Source organism: Spinacia oleracea, chromosome 1 (assembly GCF_020520425.1).
Source record: "Spinacia oleracea cultivar Varoflay chromosome 1, BTI_SOV_V1, whole genome shotgun sequence".
Lineage (NCBI taxonomy): Eukaryota > Viridiplantae > Streptophyta > Magnoliopsida > Caryophyllales > Amaranthaceae > Spinacia > Spinacia oleracea.
Genome location: NC_079487.1, coordinates 110686556 through 110710479, shown reverse-complemented (window position 1 = coordinate 110710479; position 23924 = coordinate 110686556). Strand labels below are relative to the sequence as shown.

The window sequence follows — 23924 nt, the reverse complement described above, 5'->3', positions numbered from 1 at the left end:
TACAAAAAATAAGAGGATAGTTTGTATTTAGTAATACTGCTAAATTCACATCTATATTTAGCTTAGATCCTTTTTCTACTAAAAGGTAAAAGGATCTATTGGAGCTATACAAAAACATACCCAGAAATAGGTTAGGCTTTGCATTTTGAATGAGTTAAAAATAATGCGGCAACTTTGTGTAAGACCGTGCCTTATCAAAAAAAGCACTTTGATCGCTTAACTAATTGGTTTCATTGTTTAAGTTATATGACACCGTGTAAGAGCGCCTTATATAAAATTTGTAAGAATTATATTTGATGTCCTTTTCAATGTAAGTTTATCGCAATCTGACTCGAGGTTGTAGTTTTTGAATGTCGGGTAATTTTTAAGGCTGTAATTTGCAAAAATAAAATTTTAAGCTAGTAACTCGCAAAGTAACAACTTTTCATAGTTATATTTGAAAAATCCCCCCCACTATTAAATACAATCCTAGCGATCCAAGTTATATCGATAGCATAGGACATCTATTGAAAAATTTAAGGTGCTATGAGCAATTCGATAATTTATCCTCTTTTTTGTGAGACTGAGGGTCGTCGTGTTCCTATTGTTGCATCTATCAACTTAGAAACTTTACTTAAAACGCTTAATTAATAAATTAATAGTTTTATAAAAAAAACAAATTCGAGACTAATTTCAAAAAAATAAACACAAAACAGTAAGGTTATAAGAGTCATACATCTCTTACAAAATAAAAGGTATATCGGCGCTAACTTATATCACTGCGCCATTTTTTTTGTCTCCATTGAAAGCTTGTTGGGCCAGTTGACTCGGTAAGTTTATAAAGAGATGTATGTTGGTTTTGAAGCAAAGTCAATGGAAAGAACTTGTCCATCGCATTCAAGTGGAATAAAATTGCAAATCAAACAAGAAAGTCGGCGATGAATGTTTTACTGCTTCAGTTGATAGATTCCTCTGATGTTCACTGTACGTACTTAAATCTTCTCTGGAGTTTTCCATTTAGAGTGACATACTGACATAGCTTAAAGAAGGTACTAATTTTTCAAAAATAAAATTGAAGCCCAATAAGCTTTCAATGGACGAAAAAAAGAACGTTAATCGTTCGACAAAATGGAGTCGTGATAGAAGTGAGAGAAAGGAAATAGAGTGAAATTGTAGGGAAAAATAGAAAAAACGATTTAATTTTTTGTTTTAAAAAGTCATGTACAAGTCACGTGTAGAGTCAAAGTCGAAAAAAAGAGTCAACTACAAGAATCTGGCTAAAGGTGGTATCTCGCAAAAATATTTATAAATCGGTTTCTTCTCGCAATTTTATTTTTAAAAGGTGGTTTCTCGTAAAATTTCTATTTTATAAGGTGGTTTCTGACAAATTTGCCTTCATTTTATGTAGAGCACGTGTAAAAAGTGGGTTTAATAAAATTATTTAAAAATCCAAACAGATATTTGGTTTAGAAAATAGGCTAGTCTAACCAACATGGTTTTTGGATCGGATACCAAATCTAAAAATTTGCATATCGGGTAACGCTACTGATATCATTCAATTTTAAAAATGTTTGAGATGTTCCTTAAATCAAGATGTAAAAATAAGATAGGAAATTGAATCTTAAATAAAGATAAATAAAAACGATAACAAGAAAGAGCATATTAAACATTATTTCATGAGACTAATAAAAAGTAAACAATTTTATTTAAAATGTTGTTCTTGTTAAACATCTACAAGTTAGCTTCTATTCAAATTTAGGGTTGCGACAGCGTCCGTGCAAAACCCGTTAGATGCACAAATTTGACCCGGACAACAATTGTCGTTGTGGAGAGTGCATGCTTCACCATAATGAGAGCATTTGAAACCATTAGGATCCATAGTTTGTAATACAACGTTTGAGGGTAAGGGGAATTGTCGGACAGCCAAGGTTGATTGAGGTTTTGTTACAACCACCAAAAAGACTATCAACATAAGCAAAATAACCGCCTTCTTCATCTCCATTACTTCACTTGCTCGATCTTTCACTACAGATTATTATTATCTTTTATTTTGTGGCTTGGCCGAAGATTTATGTGTATTGAACTATCGGAGGAGAAGACCTAATCCAACCTTTTATAGGATGTATGTTATACTTAATCGATCACAAATTATTCTCTACTATAAATGACATATCATTTTTGATTTGTTTTAATGAAAGAATTGAAGGAAATATATCTATCAATTAATTATTGATTCTTTCTTTTAATGTATGATATATTCTTAAGTAATTGAGATATATTTGATCGAGATCAAAGGCGGCGGAGAGGGGGTGTGAGCGGAGCGACCGTACAGGGCCCAATAAAAAAAATCCCCCTTGAAATTAAGTATCTAACTATCTATAGCATTAAGTGTGAATGATAACAAGAAACTAATTTGGCCCAGTGGTAATATCTGACTAATTATACACAATCGAGGTTTGATTCTTTGATTGAGCGTCTTTTTTAAACAAATAATGACATCCATTATTAGGCCTACACCTAGCAAACAGGTGGTTTGGATCGAATTCATATCGGGTTATTTTGGGTCACTTTCACTTTGGATCGGGTTTGGGTATGGGTCGGATCCTTTCGGGTTTCGAGTTTAATTCGGTTTTTTGATGGTCGGATAGGGTCAGGATTTCGGGTCATTATTGGTTCGTTTCATATTGGATCGGATCATATCAGATCCATTTTTTCGGATTAGATCAGATATTTTCAGGTTTCAAGTTTTGATTTAATTTAGTAATTTCGCTTTAAATTTGGGCATCATTCATAAAATTAACGGATTTTTCATGAAATGACCCCGAGGTTTGAGTTAATGCACCAAATACCCCAAATGTTTCCAAAATGCACCAAATACCCCCGGCGTTTTATAAAATAACACAAAATGCCCATAATGACCATTTTCCGTCCATTCCGTTAACTTTTCCGTTAACATTCAATTTTTTTTCCCCCTTTTCCCCCTTAATCTTTCTCTTTCTCTTTCTCTTTCTCTTTCCATTTTCGATTTTCATTGTTAACCCCAATTTTCACCTTCAACCCAAACAGAGAACCCAGTTCAACAATTACCCAAATCAAAACAAACACGAACTCAAAAACCCTCGAAAAACCAAGATCAACAAAACCCCAGATAAAACGATCAGATCTAGGACAAACTCAAAATCCAGAAAACACAAACCCAAAACTCCATAAAAATCAAACCCAGAACGAAGAACAGAGGAAAATACGACAAATAGATCAAGATTTTTGGAGTAATTTTATTCAAATTAAATTGGGGATCTGATTTTTGGAGTGAATTTATTCAAATTAAATTGGGGATCTTACTCCCTCTCCGCCTCCTCCCGCCTCGGCCATGGCGGCTTTCTCGTCCTCTCTCGCCCTTCTCCTAAACCTCAACCACGACCACAAAAATCGCCACCTCAATCTCAACCCCAACAACCGCCTTCGAATTCCGCAGCTCCACCCGCTGCTCCCTCTCTTCGATCATCAAAATCACCTGATGAAGAGGAGAAGACACAGGACGAAGAGGAGTTGACGAAGGACGACGAAGAGTTTCGGAGGTTGCAGAAGAAGAGCCCAAAAAAAGTTGAAGAAGAAGAGTTTCAGAAGGAAGCTCGAGTTTCAGAAGTTGAAGAAGAAGAGCCCAAAAAAAATTTTGGGTTTTTTTTTAAAATATTGTAGTTAATTAATATTTTTGGGTTAATTAATATAATTAAGTTTTAATATTAGGATTAGTAGAGAAATAGTTGAGTAAGGGCAAAAAAGTAAATTCACGCTAACGGAAAAGTTAACGGAATGGGCGGAAAATGGTCATTAAGGGCATTTTGTGTTATTTTATAAAACCTCGGGGGTATTTGGTGCATTCTGGAAACATTAGGGGTATTTGGTGCATTAACGCAAACCTCGGGGTCATTTCATGAAAAATCCGTAAAATTAAATTATTTTTAATATGATTATCATGTAACAATATTTCTTATAAAATAAATAAGGGATTAACCGCCTTACCGGAAAGACCATCTTGATTGCTTAACTAATTGGTTTTATTGTTTAACTAATTAGTTTTAGCGCTTTACTAATTAGTTTTAGCGCTTTACTAATTAGTTTCATTGTTTAACAAATTGGTTTCAATGTTTAACTAATTAGCTCTAGTGCTTAACTAATTGATTTTATTGATTAACTTATATGACACAAGGTGGTCTTTTGTGTAAGTCTGCCTTATATAAAAGTTTGCATTGTGTGATTTACGAAATTAATGATTTTGTTTATGTAAGAAAAAACGTCCTACAAAGTCAAAGTCCCGTACACACAACAGAGGTAACACAAATACAGTACATAACCAATTTTGTTGTTCAAAAGAATCAAAACAAAAACACTTTTCATTCTCCTGCTAGTCTTTACTTGAAAAATCCCAAGAATGTCTACCACCATAAACCAGTCACAATCTCCCTCTTCCGACACCTCTGACTATGATTCCGACACCGCCGCAAGTTCCGCCGCATATCTCCGCCATGCTGATCTCTCCACCACCATCTTCAAAGCCTACCTTGAGACCAACGGCCATGATTCAACTTCTTCTTCCTCCCCACAATCTTTAGACCTTATAAAGATCCAATCATTCCTCAATTCTTCTTCATCAGGTGCTCTTTCTTGCCTCATTTGCCTCGAACGCATCAAATCCACTGACCCCACATGGTCTTGCAATGGGTTTTGCTTCTCTGTGTTTCATCTCCAATGTATTCAGCAATGGGCTCAACAAGCAACTTCTCAAGCTGCTTTGCGCGCCCTCACGCGCCTCCCCATCTCGGCCCAGACCGCCGCCGAGACTTCGGTATGGAATTGTCCTAAATGTAGATTTGAGTACTCTAAATCTTTAATTCCTAAGAATTACTATTGCTTTTGTAGTAAATTAGAAAACCCACCTCATGATCCTTGGATTTTGCCTCATTCATGTGGGGAGATTTGTAGGAGGCCATTGAAGAATAACTGTGGGCATTTTTGTCTTTTGTTGTGTCACCCTGGACCTTGTCCTTCTTGCCCTCAATTAGTGAACAGTAGGTGTTTTTGTGGGGGGATTCAGGATGTTAGGAGATGTGGATTTAAGGAATTTTCATGTAATAAGCAATGTATTAAGGTTTTGGATTGTGGGATTCATAGGTGTGCTGAGATTTGCCATAATGGGGAGTGCTCACCATGTAGGGAGAAGGGTGTGTATAAGTGCCAATGTGGGAAGGTGGAGGAGGAAAGAGAGTGCTGTGATAGGAATTTTCGATGTGATAATCCATGTGCGCAAGGTTTGGATTGCGGGAAGCATGTTTGCGAGCGAGGGTGCCATGGGGGTGTGTGCGGTAAATGCCCTCTTAAAGGGAAGAGGACTTGTCCCTGTGGTAGGAGAGTTTATGAAGGGATAGCTTGTGATGTGGAGGTGAAATTGTGTGGGGCAACTTGTGATAAGAAGTTGAGTTGTGGCAAGCATACATGCCATGAGAGGTGTCATCGCGGGTCTTGTGTTGAGACATGTAGAATCATGATGACAAAGTCATGTCGATGTGGAAGCCAGACCAAACAGGTGAAATTTTCCCTTCCTTTTGGTTGATTGTGGATTTAAATGATAATATTGCTAAATTGCTATGGCCAATGCTCACTAACAATTATATAGGTTCCCTGCTATCAAGATTTGGTATGTGAAAGAAAATGTAAGAGAGACCGTGATTGTGAGCGCCATGCATGCAGGCGTCGCTGCTGCGACGGGGACTGTCCACCTTGTACAGAGGTGCATCTTAATATTCAAAGGCTGTTACATAAGTTTTGTGATTTACATGTTCTGAATGTAGTGAACTTTCTGTTTTTCAGGTTTGTGGCAGGAAGCTCCGTTGTAGAAATCACAAATGCCCTTCTCCATGTCATAGGTAGATTACTGGTCTCCTGCATTTAGTTTTTCTCATCTTTCTGCTGACTTCCTGGTTGTCAGATTGAGGTTGTGGTGGGTATTGTGTTGCATGATCACTGATAGCATTTGAAGAAATGTTCTTAGTAGTTAACTATATGGTGCTGTATTTCCTTTTGCCTTCAGAATAAAAAGGAAGCATCTGCTTATTGTGCTTGTCATCTCTTTGTATGTTGTGACTTGTGAGGGATCAATTAATTACTGATGTTAAGGTCTGATTTCGATGTGGTGTGAGTTATTTAGCTCAACTCTTTGTTTTGGCTCATTGCCATCATGTTAAGCAAGTATGTCAAGCTTTTGTAGGGAAAAAAAATACTAGCTCAATCGTCAATCTTAATTGTAAATCATCAGTCCTCTTTAGGAGTCATAACTATGTATCGTTCTGTATCGTTGATGTATTTGGACATAAATAGTACGGAGTAATTGATAATTGTTATTCCTTTCACTGAAGAATGTAATTTATGCTTCTGTGGTTTATTGATAGGGGACCCTGTGCACCTTGCCCGCTCATGGTAACCATTTCATGCGCTTGTGGTGAGACACATTTTGAGGTGAGAAATCTCTCTTTATAGTTTCAGACTTTTGAACAGGTGGTTATATAATCTCAATGAACTTAAAAAAAATTTCCTTACATTAACATCAATGTTATCCTAGTGTTTTTTAATTAACTCCTATCTAGAGCATGGACATTGCGGGTCGAATGCACACAATACTGTCCCTGCAGTAACAGATACCATCCTATGGACTTTGCTTTCTTCTTTTTAAAAATTACTCTCCTTACCATGCCCCTATGAGACTAGTCAAATGGTATAACCCTTCACTGCTGGTGGGAAGTTCTCCAAGATATCTCCTAGTCAGTTCATCTTGAAGGGACTTTGTTAAGAGAAAAAACTCAGAACAACCAAACTACTTATTCCTGAAACTAATACTAATTCATTTCAAAATCTTGATAACACCGAAGGTAAAATATAACCAACTATCCTTTGTTTGTCGGAGATAAGTGATACAAGGAACCTCTCTGATAATTGACACGCTTCCCAAACTGAGTGTATTTCATTCAAAATTTTAGCGAGCACATGTATAGTGGAAGTATTTATTACCTAAAGGCTACTAACTGTCTCTAGAATGAGAAAGCTATATAATAGAATTTCCAAAAGAGTGTGTTGTAAAAGTCGTATAACTTATAAGGATTGAAGACTTTGTTCTAAGTGGCGCAAGACATAAAATATTAGTGGCAAACAAATAGATACAAGAACTAGTATACTAACTTCGGCCTGTGCATAAGTGTCAAGTGGCACTTTGGTTGGTTATAGAGTGATGTATGGCTGAATTGTAAACTGTTGTTTCAGGATCAGAATCAGTCAGAATTGGTTTTAGTCTTGCTTTTGGACAGCAATAACAGTTTCTAACTCGATTTTAACAGCTAACCTGTCTCATCTAAGATGGATATGGAGGAGATCTTTCATATTGAGATTAGGCTCCGTTTGGTAGGGCGTAAAACGTTTTCATGAAAAATGATTTTCCTCTTTTCAATCATTTTACGTTGTTTGGTTGGGTAAGGGATGTAAAACAATTTTCCATGACTCCCTTAAAGGTAAAAAACCTTTTCCATTTGAAATAGAGGGAAACCACTTTTCTTTCTTCCCTCTTTACCTCCCTCTCCTTTCTTCCCCCTCAATCTTCACCATCTTCTCCCATTTTCCTTTAAGTTACCAAACAAAGGAAAACTAGTTTGAAATTGTGTTTTCCCTTGAAAAATGTTTTCCATGGAAAATCATTTTACAATGAAAACGTTTTACGCCCTACCAAACGGAGCCTAGATGTGCCTATTTTTACATTTATTCACTCAATTAGAGACATGATCCCCAGAAATATAAACAGGAGCCATGTGCTGACATTTGGGTTATAAATATTTATCCTTCATCCTCTCTATATAGATCTCATAGTGGACCTCTAATTGTCTCATCATCGGTAAAGGCAAATTATCAATAAGAATTAGCTTTGTTGCACCATCTCAAAATTTGTTGAAAAAATTACTGCAATTCCGATGACAACAGAATCTTATCAAAGTTACATAACAATCTTAATACCTTTTCACAACCACATACTCCTCCATCTCAGAGTACTCTTTACACTTTTCCATGCTTTGCTATATACTGTTCACAATTTTATTTTGGGAACAACCCACTAATACTTTAATGCCTTTCTTTCTGCTGCTAAAAAGTTAGGGTCTCATACTCTATCATTTAATATAAAAAATACCCCACTAACTCCTACGCATCTTCCTTTTAATAAAGTAACAATTGAAACCAAATAACAACTTATCTCTTAAACAATGTGCCATGACTATCACGAGTATTCTGAGACAGAGGGACTTTATTAGAGTAGGAAGGTATTATAAATTATTATTCTCCTTGATGTGTTACATTCCATGACATTCTGTTGTTTGCTGCATGAAAGGTCAGCCAACCTACACTGATGGTTAGACCCAAAAAATTATCATCATCAAACCTATTCTGGTTGCTTGGTTGGCCTGTATCCAGCAATTAAACCTTGAAAATCCTCTTATTACAATTAAAATTGACATTAGAATTCTGAATAGCGGAAATCTGGTGGAACAAGATGCCAACTATCTTCCCAAATTCCAATACAGTTCTTGTTACAATGCCAATTGGACTAGTATTCATCCCTTGATAGACATCATGAGGAAAAACACATTTTTGGAATCTGCGCTATCAAATTGTGCCTACCGAACCATTCATATCTTCTCTCTTTTTACATTCTAATACTTTTATGTGTTCTATATTTATAAGCATTCCTTCCCACCCATAATTTATTTTACAATTTTGAGATCAGCACCCATTTCCGTGTTCCCAGTTAAGGATCCTTTTCTCTTCATTGTTTTCTTTTGAATTTCTTTACAGTTTCCCTTGTTTGTTAACTCAAAAATGTCATCTTCTCCATACCAGTTAGAAATTGATAGGTAAATAGAATGCAACTGTTCAATTTATGACCGAAGTAGTATCTAAGTGAAAGCAGTATCTATATACTATCTTGAAATATTGCATTATGGTCATTTTGTAATGTAAGCAATATGAACAATGTTCTCTTGTGTGAGGACAAATCATTATTGGGCTATAACAACACTAACAACCCCCAACACCTCCGGGTCCTGTTGATCGTTGCCGGTTCTAGCCTATCTCATTATCATTATCATTATCATTACCCCATTGCCTCAAAGAGGCTCCCGCAAGAAGCAGGGTAAGGGGGGGTCGGGTGTACGCAACCTTACCCGTGCAGAGAGGTTGTTTCCAATTGATCCAAAAGTGATAACGGGACGACAACGGGACGACCATCTCCTACTTCATGGAAAGGAAGCGAAAAGGTTTTAAGAGCCATTTTGATTTAGTCCATTACATCCCACAACCAAAAGAACAAATGAACCTTTGGCTCCATCGAAAATGGACAGGTTCTAGCCTATCTATTTAATCATATTAAGTGGGCATGCATGTTGCCTAGTTCAAAGTTAGCAGCTTAATATGCTTTTTTATATTTTTTTATTTATTACTTCCTCGGTTCTTTTTTAGTTGACACACTTTATTTTGGCGCATATATTAACAAAAAGGTGACAAAGGAAGGTAATAGACAATAATACCCCTATACACTAAGTCACTAACCATGTAACCACATATCCACATACTCATTTAAGGGTAAAATAGGAAATTTACATTACAAACTTACCAAAAATGAAAAGTGTGTCAACGGGAAAGAACTTTCCAAAAAGGAAAGTGTGTCACCTAAAAAGGAGGAACTGTTGTTCTTTGCACTTCCCTTTGTTTTATGTTTGTTTATAAGCTATATGGGTACTTGTGACCAGGTCCCTTGTGGTACAGAAACAGAACAGAAGCCGCCTCGTTGCCGTAAACAATGTCAGATAGCTCCTTTATGTAGGCACCGATCAAATTGTAAGGTATGTGGCCTCCACAAAATTCTGGTTTGTCTTTCTGATAAAATGTTTCTGCTGAATTTGTCGGTTTTTCATAACATGGAATACCTCGTAGCTTCAAATTCCATGGTTTATCATACCAACATGATCACTTATACAATTTACACTGCCTTTATGCACTAGCCGCACAAATGTCATTATGGAACTTGCCCACCTTGTCGACTTCCTTGTGGTGAAGAGTATCCTTGCGGTCATGCCTGCAAATTAAGGTCAGTGTATTGCCTGCTCTATCGAAATAGATTGTGTATGAAGTGATAAAGTCTTAATTTCTTTTTTGTTTTGTTTTTTTTTACTAAAGAGTTTTATCTTCCCGTTCTTTTTCCCCCCTAATATTAGGTGCCATGGTCCTCAACCTCCGCCTAACCCAGAGTTCACCCTGAAACCGAAGAGAAAGAAACACAATTTCCAAAGTGAACCAACAGCTGGAACTCCATGTCCACCTTGTCCGGAGCTTGTGTGGAGGTCTTGTCTCGGCCAACACTTTGCAGCAGAAAGAATGGTTGGCTTTATATAGAATCGAAGTTCTTTTTAGTTTAATTTTGACTGCTTTCTTTGCCTTTTTTTTTAAGTAAATAATGTTGGATCTAAGGCTCGAAGCACATACTTAAAGTCTTATTTAGTTTCCAACTAGTTCTATTATTTTTTATTAGGCTGCAATTGCATTATATACTACATGACAATATGGTTATACTTCTTTTGTGGGCTTCTTTGCAGATGATTTGTTCAAAAAACCCGCAATTTTCATGTGACAACTTGTGTGGAAGTCCCCTTGCTTGTAGCAATCATTATTGCACGAAGATTTGTCATCCCCGTCAGAATTCATCATCTTCGTCAGATCAGCGTACAAGAGGAGTGCTGTGTGAAGAATGTACTCTCCCCTGCCAAAAGGTAGAATATACTTTTTTGGTCCAATTATTGTTTGACATTTCATGTTAGTACAATAGCCTCTACCTTGTACAGATCAAAAGTTTTGGGGAGGTCTAAATGCATTAGTATTGCGGTCTTGCTCCTAACTAATGTAGATCAGTAAAGAAATTGCATCCGGACATCCACCATAAATTTTTATTTTGTTGATTGGGAGTAGTGAAGGAGAGATATCACCTATAATAGTAGAATTGTAATGTACAGCAGTCCATGGACTTCTGGTCCCCCTTTTTTGTAGTTCTTCTTTCTTTGTAATTGGAGTTCCTTTTCATTGTAAATATTGTAATTTTTCTCTTTGTTTATTTTTTTACGTTTAGCTCTTTGTCTCTGTGATCCTCCTCGGCAGCTGGAGTTGTTCAGTTATTCAGTTATTTGTGAGTTCACAGAGTATGTTTTTCTGCTGATGACTAAAGTGCTATTTCCTTGATCTCAGAAAAGGGCACCTTCATGTTCACACCCTTGCCCACTGAGATGCCATCCTGAAGAATGCCCCCCGTGCAAAGTGCTCTTGAAGCGTTCATGTCATTGCGGTGCAATGACCCATGCCTTTGTATGTATATACTACAACACCTTATCCGAAAAGGAACAACTGAGTGCTCGTTCATGTGGTGGAGATTGCCACAGGTAAAACCTATACATCCTTTTTAAAGGAAATTTTACAAAGAGATTCACGCTTCTAACAGGTGTCTGTACCTGTGCGAACATTACTTATGTTTTTGTTTTTTGAAAGTAGATTAATCATTAATTTGAAGTCATACGGCATCTACAATAGAAGTCAAAACTAACAAATACATATCAAAATTAAAATATTTATATGGAGTATTCGTTTAGGTTTAATATGGTGTTGGAACAAAGACATTAGTTGTTCACTGAAACCTCTGGATTTTGCTTCTTCGATAGGCATAAGTTGAAGCCTTGAACCATGAGGAGACAGTCATAAGTTCTCATAACATAGTCACCTAGAGTCCTAGACCCTACAGTATGATCAGCTTACGAAGTAAAAACAGGAACACTATTAGAATATTGTCAGCTAAACAAGAAAATTGTTTATGTAAAATATAAAGGGCACATAGATCACTTCTGATAATGGTAAACCTGCGAGTTCGAAAAGTTCGACCTTGTTGACTTTAAGTAAAAAACATGTTGACCATTTTATGCATATTAAGATTTGGTTAATGTAAATTTACTTAGGGACGTCAAATGACATACATTATTGTATTGATGCTTGATAGTGTATGTATAAAAAAAACACCTTTTAATCTTGGTTAAATGTTGTATTGATATTGTAGCATGAATTATATTTTCAAACAAAAAAGAATCGACTAAAATGTCTTATATGTTGAAATTGAGGAAGCATATTTTCTGTAACAATTCAATTCTGGTTGAATGCCATTTTATTAAACAATATATGGATTAAATACAGTTTTTCAACTGGATGAGTAGAGATCATGTGAATATGCATTTTAAAAAAAAATTGGGATCTTGGAGTGATTTTTTAAAAATATTTTTTTATGATGAACTTAGGATCTATTCCCAGTTTATGATGTATTTTGTTGTATTTGCAGAAAGTTATCTAATTGTACGCATCTATGCCCGGAGATTTGTCATCCTGGTCCTTGTCCTTCACCAGAGAAATGCAGTAAAAAGGTGGCTACTCTTGAGTTGCTCTTTTTGTGGGAGTTTTTAAGTATTGCACAAACAATCTGACACATTTCAGAATGCAAATATTCTTTTTCCATAGCTCAATATTTACATTCTATCATTCTTTGTTCCACCTTTCATCTAAAGTAGTTTTTTTTCCCTATTTGCAAGGTTACTGTTCGATGCAGATGCAACAACTTGAAAAAGGAGTGGTTGTGTCTTGATGTTCAAACCGGTTATAGAAATTCTGGTCGTGACCCTAAAGATATACATAGAACACAATTTGGAAATGGACTTCTTTCCTGTGATTCCAGCTGTAAGAAAAAAGCCCAAGCTGTTGAGTCAGAATTACTGCAGCGAAAATCTAAGGCACCAGAGGTAACCTTTTCTTGCTTGGCTTAAGCTGCTTTCCTGCTGCTATTGCGTTGGCCATGCAACACAAATTTTATATAGCACTTGATAAATAACAGTTCTTACTCTTCCCATAGCTTCCTCTTAATGCATCCTATATTAAAGCAATGCATACATACTGCTACCTAGGTGACCGGAAGTTTGATGGTAGAAAGAAGTCTTAAAATAAAAAAAAAATACTCCTTCACTATTAACAGTTCGGTAATTAGTCTAATTCTTCTAGATATATACAAAGTTGAGCATCTTAGCTGATTTCCAGTACTTAATTTTAATTTCATATTGTAATCCCAACTGGATGTAGACCTGGAAAAGCTTACCATTGTAGCCAATTTCCCTGCCCAAACTCAAACTTAGATGGCCCGGTATTATCCTGATTGAACCGAATATGGGACCAGAACTAACCGAATGACCACTTTTCCACTTCTTTCTGGATGTAAAATCAACTTCTTTTTTACTTGCTGCTTGAAAAACAGGAAAAGGTGATCGAGAATGAAACACATGTACCAAAGCGACGAAAGAGGCGTGAGCGAGTACAAGAAACAAACCAAGTTTCAAAATTCCAGGTGCTTTTTATGCCCTCTCTAGTGAATGATATTATCCATCTTTAAATCCATAGTGATTTCCTGGACTTGACTAATACTAGTTATCTGCTTATGAACAGAAATTCTTAACCTATCTGCAAAGATTTGTTATGTTGATCATTGTTTTGGTAGCTCTAGTCGGTTTAGCATACTATGGATACAAGGGTATCTTGTCGCTCAATGACTGGATGAATGAACTTGAAGAACAGCGTGCAAAGACAAGATACCAAAGGATTTAACAACCACTAGCAAATTCTACTTGTTTGTGATTAGAAAACGAGGGATATTTTACAGACATGAATACATGATTATACTTTATTTTTGTTACACAATATGGAATTATATTCTACGTAGCTAGTACTCCGTATTATAGAAGTTTTTTTACTTGCAGAGTTGTAAATCAGGCGTTTAAAATGTACATCGAGTGTGAAAAATGTTATACAAAATAGTTTGTATCTTATCTCTTATGAGAGTTGTAACTTGTAACATCCTACTTGTGGACATATAAAGGAATACGAAGTATCAAGTATGTAACAAGTACAGTATGTTGCCTAGCTTGTGTTGTTGGAAATTATTACTGTACGGGCCTACCTACTCTGTAATTCTTTTGATTCATCATGGTAATTGGTAAGTGGGTACTGTAACTAGTTATTATTACTGCCTACCAATCGAGTGGTTTAAACTATATGTTGTAAAAATTTTGAGGGCTGTTTAATTAGTTTATGTTTGTGTAACATATACGAGAGGGTGGCAGGGAATGTGAGGGCATCTGGTCAAAAGAGGAATGGAAAGAGGGGTCAACAATCTAATACGGAGTATCTAATACTTACTCCGTTCCACAATAGATGCATCATTTCTCATTTGCGCATTATTCATCAATTAACTTTGACAACCTTTCTTTCACTGTTGTGTAAGAAAAAACATAGTCAAGTGAGATCTTGTTAAATTGTATTAATGCAAGGATTCCAAATATCAACTTTTTATAATTTTTACTTATACGCATTTAGAGATATTAATGTTCAAATAAGCGCGTTGGTATACGTGCAATGAGAAATGATGCATCTATTGTGAAACGGGGGAAGTATTAATAGGGGAAAAGGGTAAAGCAATCAGCAATAAGCATCCCTGCCAAAATTAAAGAACATCTGAATTGAATGACAGTCAAATATGTTTGTTTGGTCCTTTAACTTGTATTGTACGTAGAGCTACAAGATTGAACCACATGATTTCGACTTCCTTCTTTTATCTTGGACGACTATTCTCTTCCATGTCTACATTTCCTTTGTGCTTTATTCGTCTTGCATCATCCTAAGTGATAAGCAGACTAGACACTTTGAGAGTGGGGGGAGTGATAAGGGGAACCTTCCCTCAAAGTGCCCCTAGTGGGGATTGAACCCCCAACATTTTGATTGGAAGGTGGAATCCTTTCCACTAGGCCAAGACACACTTGGTTGAGTATATCTATAATGTGTATGGATTGGATAGCAATAAAAATGAAATATGGTGAATTTAGTTGTATGCAGCTATGTTTCCACAATCCATACATGTGGATCCAAAAAGGGGAATAAATTGATAAAATGCTAAAACAGCTACTTCCACTCTACCAAGTGACATTTCCTGGGTGAGGACATGCTTTAGTTATAACTTATAAGCATTTCTTTGATTACTATGATATTCGATAGGGTTTTCTTTGTGTCCAAATTAATATTCGTGCCCCACTTCTGTAATCTATATGAATTACTCCGTGCTACATACTCGGTTAATTTGTAAATTGTTACAGCTACGATCGTTATTTATTTTTATAGATAGAAGAGTACATAGAATGTCTTGTGACTAGTCTCACTAACTAAATCTATGAAGATAATTCATCATATTCAATACACGTTAACATTAGACTATGACTCCTCCTAATGGGTGCAATTCAGGCCTATATTTCACAATAGTAAATAAACTGCACTTTAAACACACATTAATTTCAGTGTAAATATGTAACACAACTCAACAGAGCTAGATGGATAATGCATAGAGACCACGTACACCGGCCAAATGAAACATATGCGTTGGATTATTTTAAATTAAAATTAAAGGCTGAGGCACCGACTAATTTAATAAAATTGCTGGATTTGTATAAATTTTTAAATTATAAAACTAATTAATAATGAAAAGTGTAAGGCTTTATTTATTATTAACAAGGTGGTGGGTTCTTCTGTTAGGTTGTTAGACCTTAGAAATGTAGGAAAGAAGAAGAGCCCTCCTTTGTCACTTTCTACTTTTAGAGTGTCAAATTGGATTATTTTGGTTTTGGGCATGTAATGTATGCATCAAACTTTGGAAGAAAACAGCAATTGCACATTTGCACATTATATTTTTGGAATCAATTATATTTATTTAGGTCCACCTATTTTGACCAAATTCAATGCCAATATTTATTGGTTTGGAATTTCTATTCTTATGGTTTTTAGTATTACAACAATCATAATCCATATCCTATCCACTTATTAGGATTTGTGGCTCTAGTTTTCATATCTTAACAAATCCATACTTTTATAGTTTCGGACAATGATAGAGTGACCCTAAGGGTTGGTAACCCTTTCAATATTGAATTTTGATTGGTTACAAATGCATTGAAACTTTACATACAACACTTTCTCTCTCCAATTAATTATGCTTATATATTATTTTATGTTTTATGTATCTTAGGGGTTGCCAACTCTTAGGGTCAACCAAACATTTTCCTATAGTTTCATGGTCCATGTGAACCTATTTATACTTAATTACTCTATATACCTCATTTCCTATACGTTTTTAATAGTAAGGTGTTATTAAAGATGACATAGTCCACATGAATCACTTATTTGTCAATTTATTTACACTGTAAAAAACACAAAGTAGCATGGACTAGTCCAAGTCGCATTGTGACTTAGTGTGGCACTATACTTTGGATGTGTGATATTACTGATATAGATACTACATACATGTCATAGATACGTACCGAGTATATAAAAAGTACTTCGTATTTGCTAATAAGTGTGCAACTTCTCTAGTGTGATCAATTAGATGAAACAACACTTTCTAGGAATCTATGATAGATAGATGAAATCCGAAGGACATGAAATGTTCTTATAGATACAAATTTCCAACAAAAATCTCTAGAACGTACATTATTCTTTGAATTTACTTCTTAAAAATACAATGGAATGAGTCAATTATTAGTGTCATTTTCCATAATAGGATATCTAAGCTACTCATGACACCCAACATCTCAGCTGCTTGTATGTTCGTAAGTTGTGATGTTATATCTAGAAAAATTACCCAAATTTCCAATTAAAATAAATATAAAAATGTTGCATGTCAATATACCAAATCCATTATTTAGAAAACGCCATTCCATCGCCAGTATGACTTGAAAATTCATAGACTCCGCTTAAGACCGTCGTCTCTTTAGACCGTTTCTATTTTTTATAAAGGTTATTAAGGTCATTGCCAAGTCTCCTGGTATAACATCCTTTTTCAAGAGTTCCACAAGATTTTCTTATCTAATTTAAGGGTCTTCCTTGTTCCTTCTTCTGATTTTGATTGCTTGACCCAAATTCATGCATCATACCCATAAGGGAAATCTCAAAAAGGACAGCGAAACCAATAATGTCTTGGTCTAGTGGTTAAAACTGAAGGTTTGCGTACATGTCTCAGATTCGAAAGAAAAGTTTGAAAAAAGTAAATATAGTGAACGGAAAAGAAATTTAAATTTACACTTTACTTTGTAAATTTTCAGGGGCGAAACTAATCAAGTTTTCCTACTCTACAACAAATATGCCTGATAATGAATTATATACATTCCGTAAACATGTATTAGTCATGTAAAAAATGATCAATACAAAATGTAGGAAAGCTAAAAGAAAAGAATGCCAAAAATCCCAATCAATTTTGCTTGATTTTCAATCTGATGCAATAGATAATATTCCGGCACTAGACATAGTACCATGACTATCATCACACTGGGTTAAAGCGCGCTCCAAATTAGATACAATATCAGTCATTGTAGGTCTGTCTTTACCCTCTAAGTTGACACAATGTAACGCAGTATAAGCAACAAGCTCAACCGCGTCTGATTCATTAACATCAGGCAATCCTACTCTCTGATCCAACACTTTCACCAGTTCCCCTGCCAAAATTGCTGGTACTGCAAAATCCACCAGACTAATCGGATCTCCATCATTGTTACTACTGTCATTCTTGAATATTGCTTTCTTTCCTGTTAATAGCTCAAGCAGTACAACACCAAGACCATAAACATCACTCTTTGCAGTTAACACATTCAACCCATAGTACTCTGGATCAATATACCCAACTGTCCCTGCTGCTTTTGTTGGTCTGAAATCTTGATTAGATTCAGGACCTAATAAAGACAATCCAAAATCAGACACTCTTGCAATCCAATCAGCATCTAAAAGGATGTTTGAAGACTTGATATCGCGATGGATTATAGACGGGACTGCATAATTGTGTAGGTACTCTATACCACGTGCAGCATCTAACGCGATCTTAATCCTGATTTTCCAAGCATTGATTACACTGTTTCTTTTCTCAACATTCTTTTTACCATGTAAATGATCATAAAGTGCTCCATTCTTCATGAATTCATAAACCAAGAGTCTTTCATCCCTCTCTTCACAATACCCAACAAGCCTAACCAAATGCTTATGGTGTACCCTTGACAAGAATGCTAATTCTGATTCAAATGCACACTCCTTTTCTTGGTGTTTCTTTGTTTTAGGACCTGTTTCACCTCTCTTGATTGCTACTTCCCTACCATCTACTAATTTACCCCTATACACCACACCAAAACTACCAGCACCAATCTTATTGTCCAATGAGAAGTTGTCAGTAGCATTAGCTAGTACTTGGAAGGCAAACTCCTCTGCTCTATCCGCGTGTTTAGCACCAGATGTTCCACTCCTTTGCCGTCTAAATGCTAAAGACCCTTGACGTCTAAGAGTCAAGGACCTCGAAGGGGGACTATTGCTAGAGGTATGAGCATTACTCGAACCCCCTCGAGTGATCGTTGGTTGAACTGAATTATGAATCTTCTTTCTACCAAAACAAACACCAGCATACAAGCAATAAACTATAGCACAAATCCCAGCTAACCCACCAACTGACCCTACAATGGCAAACACCAAAAGACCTCTCCTTAATCCCCTCGATGTTGAGGGTGGCAAAACCGGAGGTGGCAGAGGTACTTCAATAGACGGTACTAATGGTGGAGCACTACAAGAGTTGCAAATATTACCAGAACCATAACAAAGAGATGCAGATTCAGGATACACACCACATTGACAGTTATCAGATTGAACACAAGGTCCAGGAAGAATCTTTGGTAAAGGAAGTTCAATCCCCAAAGATGCATTATTACTCAACCATCCAGGTCCCCAACACATAATTGAAGAATTCCTAGTAACTAACCCACAAATAAAATTTAACCCACCAACCAAAAACTCAAAATCAACCCCTTGAATGGAATTACTTGAATACGAACCATTTCCACCCCAACAAACAACAGAACCATTCAATTTTCTAATTGCACAACTGTAATCAGATCCAAGTGCCAGATTTGTAAACCCAGATGATTCATTCAAATGAAAAGGAAAATCCAATTGCCCAGATAAATTCCTACCGACACAAACCAAAAACCCAGATGAATTAAACCCGCAAACATGTTGCCCACCAGCTGTTAAATTAACCATAGAAAAACCCACAAATTGATTTTGAATTTCAGAAGCTAGGGTTTCATTACTACCCCAACATCTAACCCTACTATTATTCATCAAAATCCCACAAGAAAACCCAGACCCAGATGAAATTGACCCAAAAGCATCAAACCCAGATGGGTTTTGATCTGAACCCATCACTCCTCTCCAGCATTGTACCTCATTTGTACCATTAATTACCCCACAAACCTGATTATCCCCAACTGAAATATCTGTTAATGAGGATGAGTTGCTGTAGTAAATCCTTTTTGGGGTAAATGTGGATGAATTTGTGGTTGTATCCCAGCAAAGTAAGCTTCTTCCACCTGATCTAAGCCCACAGAAAAAGTTCCCACCACCAGCAATGGCGTCGTAAGAAATATTGGGTTGAATAAAAATTAACTGACCGTCTTTGAAACACTCTATACGACGGTTTACCTCGCCAGAAACGATGCCGCAAACGGTGTTAGTTTCGGAGGAGATTGAAAGAGTTGAGCCGGAGCCGAGGCCATGGAGGGTGGTGGGAAGATAGAGGAAGAGAGAGAAAAAAATGGCAGAAATATGTGGGTTTTTTATGATCATCATAAATTGAGATTAATTAAGAGATAATTTAGGGGTTTAAAAATGGAAATTTGTGGTTTCTTCATTGGAGGAGGAGGAAGAAGAAGGAGAAAGGTTTGAAGTGAAAATGAAGAGGAAACAGAGAAGTATGAACAGAAAACAGAGGAGAAACCATAAAGGTTGGAATTTTTTTATTTATTTGGGTTTTAAGGAGGGAATTTAATTATTATTTTCCGTTAAAAGGAAATTGAATATTTATTCTAGGAAATTAACTTGGGTTGACCAGTGCGACTGTTATTTGGACTTTGGTTACTTTGTTTTTGTACGGAGATTATATAAAAAAAATTATCCATCTCATTTTACATCCCACATATTAAATTTTTGTGTCCGAATTTGAATAAAAAGTTATTTTATTTTGGGAGTCCTATTTCAATTTTGTGATTTTTAAATGATACTCCAGATTATTATTAGGGGGATATTGACATATCATCTGTTTTTTAGCCAACTGATATTCTATTAAGGGTAGTTTGAAAATCTAAATACGAATTAATTATTAGACAGTGTGATAGGAATTTAGCTAATTGTTACACAAATATATAAAGGAATAATGGCAAATGGATTTGATTGAGGATTTGGCATCCGCTTTTGGAGACTAGACAGCTCTTTTTAATTCAATAGTACTCATATTCATGTGTTGTTTTCATTTTATGATTTTTTGCGTGGTATATTCTTGTAGAAAGTGAAAATTATTTACTCAAAAATCGCATGCTATAATTTTGTACTCCCTCTGTCTCAATATTCGATCCGATTTGACCGATACATAGTTTTAGGCAACTTAACTGATACGGAGTAATTTATTAGGTGATAGTTGATAGTGGAGTACTTTTTTTTTAATATAGTTAGTGAGAAATGTGCCAAATAAACGGGTGTGATGAGTTAAATATTTTAGTGTTTTTTTTAAAAAAGTAGAAATATATGTGGGTTCATGGTTAAGAGAAATGATATAATATTCGTTAAAGTATATCATTTATAGAAACGGGGCGAGTATTAAGGGACAATTTTATAAGAAAAGTGGGCTAGTATTACGGAAAGGAGGGAGTAACTATTCTTTCAAACTTTATGCACAGGTATTCCTTGTGTGAAATTTCAAAGAAAATATGTTTAGTAAATCGATACTCCATATTTTTTTTTTTTTTTTTGAAACTCCGTAAGTTGATACTACTTAGAATGAATGATAAAATCGATCGTCAATTTGTGTAATTAATGTTTGATTTAGCTTCACAATTTCATTTTTTACTCCATGTATGCACCGTATTAGTTTTCTAAATAATAATTAAAAAATAATAAGCATCTAACAAAGATGTACTTCGTAGAATATACTCTTTCCATTATTTTACTAAAACGAAATTATTTTTACTAATCAAATCTTCATGTGATGAAAGGAATAAGAGTTGTTTTTAACTACCAAAAAAAAACACATAAACCAAGTACGGAATATGGAGTAGTGCAGTATTTTTATAAGATGAGAGTAATTTTCATCATGTTTGATTTCCTTCTTTAAAACAAAAATACAATGTATATGAGCCATTTTATTAGAGGACCTTGTCATACTACAACATCGATTTCACTAGAATCAAGACTTTCAACATGCTGGATTCGTAATCGTAAGGGAAAAAAGGTCACTAATCAGAATCTGGTATAAATTGAATGGGAATTCCTTGAACCTAAACAGAAACATGTATGAGTAGTTAAATCACAACCTAAAATCTGTACCAAAAAGTACATCAACATTTCAATAAATGGTCAATCACGCACCTACCAAACAACTATGAATTTCAGCCCAAAGTCAAAAACACAATTGGCATGGGAGAAAGTACAATATGGCACATTCACATGCACAAATCAAACATGTGAGTTTTCTCCATCAATCAATGTTATCGGAAGGCTAATCAAGCGGCAGATTTAGGCCCTGTTTGGCAATTGGCTGTTGGCTGTTGGCTGTTGGCTGTCGGCTGTTTTACTTGGCGGGTTTGACTGGCTGTTCAAGTTGGCTGCTTTTGTTGGCTGTTTGACTATGGATTGGTTACAAATATGTTTGGTAAAATCAGTTGTTGGCTGTTGGTTGTAGCTATGTAAAATGACATTTAAGGACATTTAATGTATTTTATTTCATTTTTCAATACATACTTTGTATTATGTACGGAGTAAAACGTAATTACAAATAAATAAAATATAAATTTAAAAATAAATTACTTTATGCAATAGTATTAATAAATTATTATTTTAATTAATAATTATGGAGTAATAATTAATAACTAATAATTAATAATCAATGATTAATAATTAATAATTAATAATAATTATTAATTATTAATTAATCATTAATAATTAATGATTAATTATTATTAATTAATAACTAATTATTTATTAATTATTCACTTTTAGTTATTAGCCATTAATTAATACGGAGTACTCCGTAATTATTAACTTTTAGTTATTAATTATTAATTATTAATTATTAATTATTAATTATTAATTATTAATTATTAATTATTAATTATTAATTATTAATTATTAATTATTAATTATTAATTATTAATTATTAATTATTAATTATTAATTATTAATTATTAATTATTAATTATTAATTATTAATTATTAATTATTAATTATTAATTATTAATTATTAATTATTAATTATTAATTATTAATTATTAATTATTAATTATTAATTATTAATTATTAATTATTAATTATTAATTATTAATTATTAATTATTAATTATTAATTATTAATTATTAATTATTAATTATTAATTATTAATTATTAATTATTAATTATTAATTATTAATTATTAATTATTAATTATTAATTATTAATTATTAATTATTAATTATTAATTATTAATTATTAATTGTTAATTATTAATTATTAATTGTTAATTACTAATTACTAATTATTAATTATTAATTATTAATTATTAATTGTTAATTATTAATTACTAATTATTAATTATTAATTGTTAATTGTTAATTATTAATTGTTAATTTTTAATTATTAATTATTAATTATTAATTGTTAATTGTTAATTGTTAATTATTAATTGTTAATTGTTAATCATTAATTATTAATTATTAATTATTAATTGTTAATTATTAATTGTTAATTATTAATTATTAATTGTTAATCATTAATTATTAACTATTACTACCTCTGTTCCTTAATGTTCTTTACGCTTTGGAATATGTGTACAAAGTATGAAAACTTTGACCGTGGATTCTCACTGTTGTATACATCAAAACGTTATCATATAAGATCTTGTTAGATTGGTCTCGTTATGTATTTTCAAAATATCAAATTTTTATAAATTTTTCACATACAGAAATGGATATATAATTGGTTAAATATTGCATTGGAGTGCGTGCAAATAGTAAACGTAAAGAACATTAAGGAACGGAGGTAGTAGTTAATTAGTAAAAAATAAGGACAAAAAAGTAATTTAGATAGTGAAAAGCCAAAAGCCAACTCCAAAAAGCTAGTGTTACTAGCTTTTCATTTTTGGCGGAAAAGCTGGCTTTTCAGCAAGCTAAAAAGCCAGTTACCAAACATATTTTTTGGCTGTTTGACCAGATTAAAAAGCCAACAGCCAAAAGCCAACCAAAAAGCCATCAAAAAGCCATTTGCCAAACAAGGCCTTAATGGTGTCAAAGGGATCAAACATGTGAGTTTTCTCCATCGATCAATGTTATCGGAAGGCTAATCAAGCGGCAGATTTAATGGTGTCAAAGGGTATTGTTTGTCATTCTATGTCGTTTTGGTTTTCTTCCCTCTCCTTTATCATTCGTAAGGATGTTTTAGGTTGTCCCTTTTTTTTTGATAATTGGGGATAGCATTTTATTAATAAGCCGATGGGCAGCAATTGAGAGCCACCATGTTACACATTACATCTGTATCATAGAGAAATAACTTAGAGAAGTGTCATCAGCTATTACAACCATGCTATGAATTCATCCGATCTTACTAGGCCTTGTTTGGCCATTGAATCAGCAACAAAGTTTGTTCTCCTGCTCTTGTGAATGATTTCGATGTTTTCACCTTCCTTTGATGCATTT

General features: G+C 34.4%; 2 protein-coding genes across 2 annotated transcripts; one reads left to right on the top strand and one right to left on the bottom strand.

Annotated features, from left to right (window-relative positions):
- The first annotated feature begins 4342 nt into the window (after positions 1-4342).
- On the top strand, positions 4343-14094 carry LOC110801674 (NF-X1-type zinc finger protein NFXL2). The gene is made up of 13 exons (XM_022007070.2): positions 4343-5563; positions 5654-5767; positions 5848-5903; positions 6426-6492; positions 9819-9911; positions 10071-10156; positions 10284-10446; positions 10662-10835; positions 11305-11495; positions 12437-12518; positions 12684-12890; positions 13397-13486; positions 13585-14094. The coding sequence occupies exons 1-13, from the start codon at positions 4412-4414 to the stop codon at positions 13741-13743; spliced, it is 2634 nt and encodes an 877-aa protein (XP_021862762.1). The 5' UTR covers positions 4343-4411; the 3' UTR covers positions 13744-14094.
- A 3221-nt stretch (positions 14095-17315) lies between these two features.
- On the bottom strand, positions 17316-20015 carry LOC110801673 (putative serine/threonine-protein kinase-like protein CCR3). Its single transcript, XM_022007069.2, has one exon. It carries the CDS (start codon positions 19834-19836, stop codon positions 17440-17442), a length of 2397 nt encoding a protein of 798 aa, XP_021862761.1. The 5' UTR covers positions 19837-20015; the 3' UTR covers positions 17316-17439.
- Between the last annotated feature and the right edge of the window lie 3909 nt (positions 20016-23924).

What these genes read in the sequence shown, in the direction of transcription:
- LOC110801674 (XM_022007070.2), top strand. Translation starts at nt 4,412, where the DNA reads ATGTCTACCACCATAAACCAGTCACAATCTCCCTCTTCCGACACCTCT. An exon ending in TGCCCTTCTCCATGTCATAG is followed by an intron (nt 5,904 to 6,425) that starts GTAGATTACTGG and finishes GTTTATTGATAG; the next exon opens with GGGACCCTGTGCACCTTGCC. An exon ending in GAAAATCTAAGGCACCAGAG is followed by an intron (nt 12,891 to 13,396) that starts GTAACCTTTTCT and finishes CTTGAAAAACAG; the next exon opens with GAAAAGGTGATCGAGAATGA.
- LOC110801673 (XM_022007069.2), bottom strand. Translation starts at nt 19,836, where the DNA reads ATGATGATCATAAAAAACCCACATATTTCTGCCATTTTTTTCTCTCTC.